Genomic DNA, 13,262 nt, shown 5'->3' with positions numbered 1-13,262 from the left:
CAATAAACAAATTAATTGGGAGATAGATCGATTGATATCTAGATAGATAGATAGATTATTGATTCAGTAACTTCACATCCTTTGATGGTCACTTTATGGTCAATTTGTGTGTTTTACCTAGACAGTCCCACTTTTTTTGAAAGTGAGAACATGTTTCAGTTGATTTTGTTTTGTATCACAATAGACTGTGGCAGACCCAGCAAACATGGACGGAGCTCTGGGACGACAGCGTTCCGGGGTCCCTTCTTTTCATGGTAAGGAAATGTGCCGGATACTGTTAAAGTTGGGACCGCCGAGCCCCAGAAACAAAGGGAGAAGGAAACCACACATCAGCATGGACGGACGCAGGGTATCATTTGAAAAGGACCTGCCAAAGAACAATGCCCCCCCCCCCCCCACACACACACACATGATTTGTTTGCCGGACTATTTCCATACCAGCCTACCCACATCAGGACAGCCGAGCATGGACTAACTGCCTTTCTCTTCCCCGTCTGCTGACAAAACCAGCTTAATGGTGTACGTCCAAATATTCTTTCACAGGCAGGGACAAAAGAGACAGAGAGACAGAGTGAGACAGAGAGAGAGAGAGAGAGAGAGAGAGAGAGAGAGAGAGAGAGAGAGCCCTGCTCTTTTCTAGTCCTGTCAGTACAACTCAGCACAAGCCCCCATTCATCCATCAGCAGTACCCCCATCCTTCACCCCCGACTGGAAGCTCTCGGCGCCCCGGCCCCCCCAGCCAAGCAAATCACATCAGGCCTGAGGAGGGGAGCGCTTCCGGAACTCTCGGGGCTCTTTGTGTTGAGGGCCTCCTTCACCCGCAGATTGAGGGCGGACTTTTTTTTTTGTGCGATAGCCTTTGACCCGAGGGGTCAAGGGCTTCCTGTTTAAGCCCAAAGCAGACCAAACATTCTCCATGCGCATGTGAATTGGCCAGTGCACTGCTGTCTGTGTTTGTATTGTGTTGTGCCTGTAACCACACTTAACAGAATGGACTCTACATAAGATTAAGTCACAATCTCTACTTTGCTGCTGTCCCCTCCCCCCCAAGCTTTATTACAAACGTTTAAATATCATTTTGTTTCTCTTTGGTGACAACAGCAACTGCTTGTTTTTGGCTTGCCTGCAAAATGGTACATTTGAAGTGGAAATATTTACAACTGTCATGATGAGATGCGCTGCCATTTCTCATCCACTCTGCAATGATGGAAATTGAACAGTTAGGGACTTCTATATTGCATATCATGAGTAGAAAAAGGCCTCACAACAAAGACATGAAGGAGAACATAGGAACAAGTCCTTTGAATTCTCATACAACACGCACTCATGGCTTCTCTGGAAACGTGGAGCTCTTGAAGAGCTGTGTAGGAACAGATCATCCTTCATCTGTTGGTATCAGCGTGTTCCCACTGATTAGAGATACACACAGTCAGATGTGATTTATAGTGAATGACTGCTCATTATAAGTCTTCTAAATAATATGAGATTCTGGGCAGTTTGTCTACCTGTCATAGCATGTGTCAAGAGATGCTTTTGGGAAGATTGCATTATCATAATCAATAAGAACAGGTTTATTTCCCCCCTTCAGAAACCAATAAGAAGCACACACACACACACACACATACACACAGATAGACAACCATGCTCACAAACAAACACACACACACACACACACACACACACACACACACACACACACACACACGCTCGCGTCAAATTATAGCCATGGAAACATTCATCATGTTATTTCCTGATCTTATTTTGACATTGTAAACAATAGGCAGACACTCTGAGGAGTTTAATTACATATTACACTCTATTATGTGTTGGAGTTTGGCTGATGTACAACACCCATGTTTCAAAAACAGTGAGCCATTTCAAGCCTATATAGCATTCAGCAAAGCACGTACGTTCCACACCTGTGGGAAAGCAGGCTGACAGCCATTATGTCAGAACAAAAGCCTTTTTATGTTTCTCATGTGCATTTGATACATATTTGGCCTGTTTTGCATTACAGCAGTCCTCACCTATCAGCAGGCCCTTTCAATATCACGATTTATTCTTGTCAAAGAATCCTCTTGCACATGTAAATGTACTTAATATTCAGAGTCCCAATTCTAGATTAAACTTTAAATACCTGCTAGAATTACACTTTTGAGAATGCCACCATCTGTAGGCCTACATTTTTGAGTAATATTCACATGCGAAATGAACTGTAATATCATATATCATAAGTGGAAAATCAACAGCATGGAAATGAATCATTTTCAAACGCCCCAACAGCCATATCTGCCCGGTGGAGATGCAGGCAGGGTCTAAGATCATTGTTTTCCAGCACACACACAGACACACTCACATTCCAGGCATGTAGACACAGGCTGAGAGCAGGCAGAGACCTAGCACTGAGTGTCAGTATGTGTGTTTTACTGGCACCCTCATAAAACATCACCAGGCAACACAAGGAACAGGGTGGGGGAAAGACAGAGAGAGAGAGAGAGAGAAAGAGAGAGAGAGGAAGAGAGAGAGAGAGAGAGAGGAAGAGAGAGAGAGAGAGAGAGAGAGAGAGAGAGAGAGAAATGGAAGCTTGTGTCTCAGAATGGCAGACAGTTTTATACTCAATACGGTTTACAAGGTTGTTTGTTTTTAAAGGTGAGAACAAATTTCATCTGTTAAAAATGCCACGTCATATATTTATGTACTGAATGAGAGTCGATTTGTTAAAATGGAAGGTAACTACCTAATACACATCAAAAAAGAGTATTTGAACAATATGTACGAAGTAACATATTATGCTAAATACAAAACATACTGTATAATCTCTAATGCGGCCAAGGATATTATTTACATTTGTAGCATATGTCAGTGGAAAAGGTTTTTTTTTTTTATTTTTAGAAACAAAGAGCTGACCACAGAAAGCGCTCAACTGAGCGAAATGAATAGGACCAAACAAGACAGATCCATTTCCTCCACACCCTTGGTTTGGCTAAGATGTGTTGTGAAACTGAATTAAACAATAGCACTGTCAATAAATCACTCAACGCCTACAGGCTGATAAATTCTCTCTGTTTATATTCTAGAACCCAGGCCTAACCACTTGAGCCAGACAGAGCAAAAGACATTTCAACAGGGAGGGGAAGGAAAAACATCGGAGAAAACGTGGTCTTCTTCAAGCCATCGCTAATGGGTTTATGTCATCGTAAGTCAGGCGTTGGTGTTCTAACAGCGCCGATAAGCACCTAAACCGGAGAAGAGTGGCGGCCCTCTCAACCTCGGCTGGCTCTCCGCCCACTGTTTCCAGTTGACCAGGCTAGTGAAGCGGCGGTCGGCCAGTGGCACTTCAATCACGAGACAACAGGGCAACTAGAGATTGATGTGATTACCTGGGGATCCCCACCCCCCTCTTTCTGGACGAGCATCTCTGCGGAGCAGATTACAGAAACAAGATTTCAATGCATCTAGCAGTATCGACAGCGCAGAAACGTACTGTATGCAGCCATACAGGAACACACACACACACACGCACAGACACACACACAGACACACACACAGACACACACACACACACTAACTCATATACAGACAAGAAACACACACACACACAAACACACTAACTCATATACAGACAAGAAACACACACACACACACATACACAATCCATTAGGTAATACAGGAAAGATGTCCATGCCAGGATCTGAGGGTTCGATATTGTTTGAAACGGGTGCCCATTTCCCTGATTAATTCAAGTTCAAACAGGCCCAACGCCGCCACTGGCACTGCAGGAAATGGCTCCTAACAGAAACAGGAGGGTCTGCCAAAGCAGGATGGTGACAGTAAGCAGACGAATACCAATCTCTCACAGGCTCCACACACACACACACACACACACCGGGCACGCACACACACACAGCCAGCCACCCACCCAGTCATACGACACACACAGACACATCCATCCACACACGCACACACGCACAAACACACACACACACACACACACACACACACACACACACACACACACACACACACACAGTTAATTAAAACAATGCGGCCCAAAACTATATTTAATTTTTTTTAACTTGACAAGTGATTTTTATGTTATAAACCAAGTTCTTTGATCACACATTGCTGTTTATACACGTTAATTCCTGCCAGTCTAAAACGGTAACAAACATGGAATGGAATCCACCTTGAACAAATGTGCACACAGTTCATCCTCTATACAGTGATGTTTTACCCTTGAGCCATGGAGCCCTGAGGCAAAGTGGAGCCCTGTGTTTAAATCCCATGTTCTATTTCAGAGGGAAATAACATCAGGTTCTGGCTTTACTGTGGTTCATTACCGAGGAAGTGGGATTGTGGATCCAAGGGAACTTTCATAGCTTTTCCAAATAAATCTCACTAGATTGAGTGCTGTCCAAATTCCTTGCCTTGTAGCCTCACTCATGATAGTTTTGACAAAGACTGTGAAGCATAGAATGAAAGGCAATAGAATATGGAAAGCGGGGAGAGAGAGAGAGAGAGAGAGAGAGAGAGAGAGAGAGAGAGAGAGAGAGAGAGAGAGAGAGAGAGAGAACAAAACACTGTTGTGTATTCATACCTTCAAGGTGCTCTTTTTCACATGTAAATACATACAAACAGTAGATGGCTAAGCTGTAAGCAGCAAGCTTATTATAGGAAGGATATGTGGCTCACAGAGTGTTAAATTCAGCTGCCAAAAATGTGAAATATGAGGATGACAGAAGAAACAATGGCCAGGAAAGTGGCTAACCAAACTCCACCGAGGCTGGTTAAGAGTGCTGTGACTTCTTTGGACCAGACCTCTCTTTTTTTCCCCACTTTTATTGGTTTTCCGCAGTAGCCTTTGCCATGGGACGACTTTCTCACTTTGGAAAACTGAGTCAGGTTTGGAAGTCATACGAGGGTGATAGGAAATGGAGCACTCCCAGCAGAAAGTGACCTATCGATCCAACAACACTGCTTTTACAACAACACATGCATGAGTAAAACAGGCCAGATATTGAATACACATCAAAGGAAGAATGTTTATTGTGCTCCGTGGGCCACAGGGGGAAAATACATCAGCAATCCAACAAACATATTCATCAGTCACACAGCTTCACTTCACATCCAACTAGGCAAATTAGCGCCGATTCAAATGGATATTAATCAAGAGGAGTCCAAGAGCTTGCTTACCACATCAAAGCCACACAACCTTTCTCTTACTAAAAGCCTGACACATGACAGCATATATAAAAGCAACAGCCTGAGAAAAAAACCCTGTGAGCGTTTCTCTCATTTTCAGCCAATAGCACATGGTGTTTTCATTAGCTCGCTAGCACTCACTCACTCCCTTTCTCTCTCTCTCTCTCTCTCTCTCTCTCTCTCTCTCTCTCAGTCTTTCTCTCTGGCAACAGCTTGCCCCGTATAAAGAAGGAGGGGGGAAAAAAATGCCTTCTCAAAGCGATTGTTTGAATCTCCCCCAGAACGGAGCGCTGTCACACATCAGGCAAGTGGCTGTGATGTGCTCTGATATTACCGTGTGCCATCTGAAATGCATCAGCCATAGTCCTGCAATGGATTAGGCCTCATTTTCCATGGCACACAATTATAACATGTGCAGAAAAGGCATGTGTGTGTCTGTCTGTGTGTGTGTGTGTGTGTGTGTGTGTGTGTGTGTGTCTGAAACCAGATTGGTGAGGGCATAGGCCTGGGATGATCAAGGTCAAATCTCCCTGGTGGAGAGTGGCTTTTGAAGCGGTCAAAAAGGCCTGTAGAGGTGAACAAAAATGTGGCCTGTCTTTAAACAAATTTGAGGCCAGTGTTTTAACAACGCAGCTCCTTTTAGGCGACTCATTTTGGCATCATCTTCAAATTCGTTTTGATGGTATATGGTCGTGTGAAGGATGTAGTGTGTGTGTGTGTGTGTGTGTGTGTGTGTGTCCAGATCAGAGAGGGGATTGTACAGTACCGGGATGAGTAAGGTCAAATCTCCCTAGTTGAGGGTGGTCTTGTTGGTCATATCATGTCGCTGGGGCTATGGGTGAAAATGAGGCTAATCTTTAAAGAACAGGTGACAAACAGTTTCCATAACACAAGTGGATGGTAAGGAATTTTAAGACTCTACAGTGTCATGCTTCCTTTTGCTCTCTTGTCTTCATTTCATCTGAGCACTTACACATACTCAGCCTCATCTGGTTTGGGGAATATAATAAATACAGCAAAGCCCTTGAAAGCATTGAAACATTAAGGCATGCGTGCACACACACACACACACACACACACACACACACAGACAGACACACACACGCGCGCACACACAAGCATGCGCACACACACACACACACACACACACACACACACACACACACACACACACACACACACACACACACACACACACACATGCACACATGCACACATACACACACACACACACACACATACACACACATACATGCACACGCACACACACACACACACACACACACACACACACACACACAGAAGGACACACACACACACACATTAGCATAGGCTTTCTCCCCTCCTGGTGTTGTGTGGCGTCAGCTGCAATGAGCTCCAGATGCAGGCTGGCTCCGCTCCATTCTCTGGCCTGGATGTGGTTCGAGGATCGGCCTGCAAACACCGCCCACCGCCCAGCGCCAATCAAATCTCCCCATGCTCCAGAACGCAGTTTCTCTAGCAGACACACACACACACACACACACAAACTCACACACATTTCACCTGCAAACAAACTACTAAAGACGCAACTGTCACACACATTCTCACATTCCCACTCACAGGAAGTTACGTCAGCTCTATGCTGAGAAGAAGGGGAAGGAGAAAGAGAATAAAAAGTTCAAAGTACTAACTTGAATTTCCCCTAACTTGAATAAAGTATCTATCTATCTATCAATCCCCAGAAAGGGCAGTGCCTGCCTGTACAGCATGTCCCCTTGGTGTGAGACAGGACACACGCTCAGAGTCGGAGCTAATACAATAGGACAGATGCATAAGGGTGAGGGACCTGTAGTATGTTTCTCTCTAGTGCACATGTATGGGAGCAGCGGATACACACAACAGGCATGCGTGCGCACGCGCACACACACACACACACACACACACACACACACACACACACACACAGCATAACACACAGGGATAGGGTTCAGAAAAGGGTGATGTCAGCTGGATCACTGCCATGGGGGAAAAAAAACCCAGTCACAGCACATGCAGTGCTGCTGAACCATCCTCACCTTCCAGCTGTCGCACCATCACGGTATGTCAACATTATCCTTGCTCTGGGCTTGCCCTTCACGGCCCAGCATGGCACACTAGCTTCTCAGTTGTCTGCTGCGAGGGCAGCCATAGCTCCAGTCTTCAGCCTTCACGTTTGTGATCAAGTGACTAGCATTTAGCAGACGCTTTTATCCAAACAGACACGGACTCATAATGGTGGGTTCTGGGTATGCAAACCCAAAATTCCAAACCAATCCCCATGGCCAGTGCTCTGCGCTTTGTTTGTTTACAGTAGGCAATAATAAGTGACGTTTCTTTTTTTTTTTTTGTGAAATTACAGGGGGGAAGTATACGGCTTTGGGAGAGTCAGGGGAGCTCTGTCAACAGCAAAACTTTAATTTTGGCCTGAAATACGGCTCTGCGCTAGCTACTGCTCTTTTACCAAGACAGAAAAAGAGAGAGAAGCAACTTGTGGCCAAAGCAACAGGAAAATGGTACTTGACTAAAGAAAGAAAGACCAGGCCAAGGGAAGGCAGAGCCTGATAGAGAATGGATGGAGGTAGAAGTCTCCCCGTGGTGCATGGAATTAGCAGGTTAACAAGGACCAGAGCGCTGGTGCGCTGTCGAGTATTGTGGTCAGTTAAGCTGCTGAGCTTAATACAGGAAGAGGGGCCTACTGGTGCCCCATTGGGATCGGGGCACAATGTGTCCACAGCGGATGGCTTTGCGCGTGTGTGTGTTGTTGAGTTAACAGAATACACAGGGTTGACTCTGAGTGGAGCAAGGGGCACTAGACAGTAAAACAAACTATAATACCAACCATTCAAGTGCAATGCTTCCCTGCCATGCTCCCCCCCCTGCCCACACACACTTCTCCCACAAAAAAAAAAGAACAGCACAACCTTATATAAGTGAATGACATTTATTTTTGTCACTGACAAAATAGCAACAACAACAACAGCGACAAAAAAACATTTCCCAGGGAAAACAATCAGCAAGTTAACAGATCCGACTGAAAAAAATCTGCAATGGGTGGCAAGTGGGAAAACCACAGGGGCCAATCGTGATTTCCCAGCAAGCCAATCCCAGGCACAGAGAGACACAAGCTCCACTGCCTGGGATTGATCCGCCTCACATCACGACCGTGACAGGCCACGGATGATGCAGCCCTGTCTGGCAGGCAACTGACAGCATCCCATAAACCTCCCAACAACCAGCGCATAATTGATTAGTGCTTGCGTTTTGCCAGGCCTTGCATTCCTCACGGCCCTGTGGCTGCACAGCACAAGGAGATATGAAATGACATTTGTTTGTCATTTACTTAGACAAATGCGCAGTGGCGCACACACACCGACGTGACGTCAAAAGGCTCTCACCCACTTCAGCGCTGGTTTGCTTAGCATTAGAAAGAGCTGTTTCCTTCCTTCCTCCCCCCTCCAATTTTGCACCGTTGGTCTGAGAGGTCTCTGCATTCGTGCCTGGTTGAAAATGAGCACATTCAGTGCGGGTGACACAATCACAATCATCCCCCTCTTGCACTGGCAACAAGGATTTATTATGGCCAATCAACACTGGGAGTGAGGAACGTCTCGGGCTCACTGCTCCCGACAGCTGAGGACACACATGATGTATGTGCGTGCTGCATCTCCACGACGCCAAGGTGATGCAAACTGAGTTATTGAGCGCATGTGTCGAGGTTGCCCGTTTGAGACCGCCTCCAGGAGAACTCACCCAATTGAGGAAGCCTTATAGCTGGTTTTCACCGTGGCCCAAGCTGTGCACAGTGTGCTGCGAATACAGCCAAGACAGCACATTCACTGTAAAAACAGGGCAGTATCTCCCAGACAAGGTTACATATGTCATCCCCTGCCCATGGGAAATGTGTCCTCTCAACTGAAACATGTTCATGTAATTACAACATTGTCTGCACAATCTGTTATTGTAACAACTTTTTAAGACAGTGGACAGTCAATGTGGGTCATTTGTATTTTGCACATTTTATACAGCTCATGATATAATGTTCTATTTGGCACGATTTACATCAGTCAAAGCAATCATAAATAAATAAGAATTGAATGACTGACTATACTGTAGGTTTTAGATGTCCAGTATACGTATATGTATAGATATTATGTATACTTTCTGTATTCCATATGTCTACTTTGCTCTCCCTCAGACTGTCCACACCAGTGGCTGGTGTTAATATATGGGAGGCAAGTTCATCGAAAAGTTATTGAAACTGAAAGCGTTTCTCAAAACTTCACCTTTCAATGACCTTCCATTCTAGCTACTAACCTACAGTATAATAGATGAGACATCAGCTACGACCCACCAACAAGAGTTCGACCCTCCTATGCAGGCAGTCCCTGTCGAAACTGGCCTGTGTCCACTTCCAAGACACGCCATTGGACTGCCAAATGTTTTCAGCTCTTGCTGAGGCAGACAGGACCTCAGTAAAGAAGACATACCGACTCAAGGTTGGACGTGCAGGGCCAGGGAGGCCAGCAACTGGTCAGGTACAGGCCTACGCTCACTGGAGCAGCTGTGTAGAGTTAGCATGAAAATAACAGCACCGGCAACTAACTCTCCCCACGGCCCATCTCGAGAGACACAGCTGTGATAGATACAATTACAGTTCCACTGGAGAGCGTTACTGGAGCTCGCTCAAAAATGTTGTAAACCAAGAACGAACAACCATCCCAGCTTGCAAACTCCTCACTACTTGGTGAGAAACTCCAGTGAATCAGATTCACTTCTGTTGCTCACCAAATCTTAATTTCCTGAGATGAATAGCTACAAAACAACACATCTATGTATAATGATATCCCCCTGCTGTGTTTCCGTACTGAAACTGAAACACAGAAGTTTCCAGTGGATTTTACAATATTTAGCAAGGCACAGTAAGTGCACGAATCTTATCAGTCCCCCCCCCCCCCCCCAAACATTCAAAAAATGTAGTAATGCAACTGTGCCAAAACTCTCCCTAACTCATTATCGCCGTACAGACCTTCGTCGCTGCACACCAGATTTACTGCAAGCCCTTCAAAACAAAACATTAAGGCCCTTGCACCAGATCACACATAAACTTCCGAACATGTTGTGTTGAACAGGGCCTGAGAACATCTCTTTCACAGAGACATGTTCTGGCGCTTGGCTGCACATTACAGATGCCTGTCCTGGTAGTCAAGGCTTTGCTTCAATGGTTATTCAGTCTGCACACCCAGGTCTCCACACAGCACAGAGATTCCTGGAGATGTTCTCTTCTCAAAGAGCACATGCGCCAGCTGTCCTTAGCAATGGCTAAGGGAAGAGCGCCCTCTGTAGGATGACAGAGAAAACAGCCACACGAATGGTAATGGCTCGACCAGTACTTTATGCAGATGCTACAGTTTAGCTCAAATTAAACCCTGTTTGAAATAGAACTAAACCAAAAACGGCATCCTTGCTTTTGCTATATATTTACTTCAAAATAACCCCCCACCCCATCCACTACCCCAAAGAATGGCATCTCCTACAAACACAATGTTGCTGTATTTCCTAAGCTTGGCTCGACTGGAGCGATGTGAGAACCAGAGCTCATTTTTGCACTCCAATTCTGTTCCCCAGAAACATTTGATGACCGTACCATTACAGGGACTGATCTGCCATTGGCATGTACACAGTACAGGATGTACCGGCACAAGCGCTCGAGTCGGAGGGAGGCCCATCATTTGCTGTGCTATGAAGGAGCTGTTGCAGGCGGCTGTTTACCAGCGCGAGATGCTGAGGCGCACGTGACTTCTTGTCCCTTTGTGTCCGCAGGGCTGGACAATGCTTCAGCAGCAGCTCACACACCTCCACATGACCTTGTTCAGCAGCCTGCAGAGAGAGAGAGAGAGAGAGAGAGAGAGAGAGAGAGAGAGAGAGAGCCTTTTAAAGGTTCCTTTATTGACAGTCAAAAGGAAACCAATTAGAAATATAAAAACAGCCCATATTAAACCCCGCGCACACACACATACAAAAACAAGTAAATAAACAAGCAAATAAACCAATAACAAAAAAAAAAACAGATTACACTAAAATCATACCAAAAGAAAAAAAGGAAAGAGAGAGAAAGAGAGACAAACAGACAGACAGACAAACACACACACACACACACATGAAAAGATAGACGCACACTCTCTCTCTCTCACACACACACACACACACACACAAACACCACCGTTTTAAGACTGTAAGCAGTGTGCATTTGTGCCGAATGCCAGTATGTCAGTATGCCAGTATGCCAGTATGCCAGGCTGCAGTGCCATCTTGCCTTGTGCAGAGGAGTGGCGCCGTCGTCGTCACTCCTCTGTGGGTCTGCGTGGAACTTCAGCAGGAGCATCACCACGGGCAGATGCCCACAGTAGGCGGCCCGGTGGAGTGGCGTGGCACCGCCTCGGGTCTGGGGGCTCGCGCACGCCCCGTGACCAAGGAGCAGCTCGCAAACGGACTCGTGGCCGCCGCGGCTTGCGTAGTGCTGAGAAAACAAAACAAGAGGAGCAAAAACATTTCAATTGTGTTGTTGTTGTTTTTCAGTAAAGCTGACATTTCAGCGAATTTGAGCAGAAAGAATGCATCACAAGGCCTGAGTAAGGTAGAGCAGTGGCTCTCAAACTTTTCACAATGAGTACCACCTCAGAGAGCAATTGACTCTCCAAGAACCACCATTATGACCAGCATGAAAATACAGTAGCCTAGGCCAACAATATATTTTACATTGCACATACTGTTTTGCATTGTTTTGTTTAGTTCTTTTCTAGAAAGATCAAAACTAGTATAATTTTCATTACATATGTTTTTCATCATTTGAAGTAATTATTTTGTATGAAATAAAACATCTTGGAGACTCCCTTGAGTACCACAACAGAGAGTCTGCGTACCACCAGTGGTACCCGTACCACAGAACCACTGAGGTAGAGGAATGGTTGTCTAAACACTTGCCAAGGATTTCATTAACACTTGTCAGTATTGGTCTTCCACATTTAAAATGTTGACTATGTTTTGCTTGGAAACTTGCGCAAAAAAAGTATTCAAATAAAATAAACCCAAAATATTACACTTGCCAAGGAAGTGTAGCCTGCATTATCCTTTGTATTAGGATCGGTCCCCTTCTTGAGGAATGACTCCACACGGCCCAAATCTCCATCTAAAGCAGCAGACCAAATCCCTGTGGGGATTCAACTTTGGTTACACACTGAATTACACAGAGAGTGACATAGAGTAGACTAATAATCAGCTAAGCTCAGATGCCAAATGTCACCCACCTCTCTCAAAGTCCATCTCCTCTAAAGTTTGGTGTGTGCTAGGCACTGCCCGTTGATGGGAGCAGCATGAGCACTCCCCACCGCCTTGGGAAGCCATTCTGCAATCGAGAGAGAGTGAAAAAGCAGCCACATTTAAACACAAACTGATCAGATTTGTTTAGTATAATCCTGGAACAAGAGATATAATTGATCAACTCTCTATAGTGGGCTATGTTTTCGTAAAAAAAAAGAGAGAGGCTGCTTTCATGATTCCTGGAATAGGCCTATGACAATAAAATGTTTCAGGTGCATGGTCGGATGATGGGGTTACGGGTACGTAAGCCAAGTCAAGATGTATAGGTGGTCGGTCCGTCCGTGGGGGAAAAGTTTGGGAACCGCTGGCTGGCTGGCCCAGGCCATCGTCGCTAGCCATAGGCTACTGTAACTGTCATCAGACTATTTCGCTACGTGTTGATTGACCCAGATATTATCCTACTTTGCTTTGGCCAATAGCATGCAATCGCATGACCTATAGCCTACTAGGACCTAAACAACATCAAAGATACGACCCCAATTACTCTGTATCTGAAAAACCCTACACGTGTTAATCTTACCTGATGTAAACATTCCGTGAATACAGTGACAACAGTAACTTGCGGATGAAGATAGGTGCAGCCGGATATGTTCGTCAAAATAAAAGTTCATATTTAACAAAATAAAAGGTGTGTGTCGTAGACATATAGACTGTATATAGAA

General features: G+C 45.2%; 1 protein-coding gene across 1 annotated transcript; it reads right to left on the bottom strand.

Annotated features, from left to right (window-relative positions):
* Window positions 1-8,145: 8,145 nt before the first annotated feature.
* On the bottom strand, window positions 8,146-13,166 carry ankrd39 (ankyrin repeat domain 39). The gene is made up of 5 exons (XM_062542560.1): window positions 13,121-13,166; window positions 12,528-12,625; window positions 12,327-12,430; window positions 11,537-11,740; window positions 8,146-11,100 (listed from the first exon to the last, which is right to left on the bottom strand). Exons 2-5 carry the CDS (start codon window positions 12,622-12,624, stop codon window positions 10,870-10,872), a joined length of 636 nt encoding a protein of 211 aa, XP_062398544.1. The 5' UTR covers window position 12,625; window positions 13,121-13,166; the 3' UTR covers window positions 8,146-10,869.
* Window positions 13,167-13,262: the final 96 nt, after the last annotated feature.

Source organism: Sardina pilchardus, chromosome 8 (assembly GCF_963854185.1).
Source record: "Sardina pilchardus chromosome 8, fSarPil1.1, whole genome shotgun sequence".
In the NCBI taxonomy this organism is placed as follows: domain Eukaryota; kingdom Metazoa; phylum Chordata; class Actinopteri; order Clupeiformes; family Clupeidae; genus Sardina; species Sardina pilchardus.
Note: the sequence above shows the minus strand (reverse complement) of the source record. Positions and strands in the feature narration are given on the sequence as shown.

Coding starts and splice junctions, on each gene's coding strand:
- ankrd39 (XM_062542560.1), bottom strand. CDS start 12,624: ATGGCTTCCCAAGGCGGTGGGGAGTGCTCATGCTGCTCCCATCAACGG. Junction 12,431..12,527: donor GGAGATGGACTTTGAGAGAG/GTGGGTGACATT, acceptor GAATCCCCACAG/GGATTTGGTCTGCTGCTTTA. Junction 11,101..11,536: donor GCGCCACTCCTCTGCACAAG/GCAAGATGGCAC, acceptor CTCTCTCTGCAG/GCTGCTGAACAAGGTCATGT.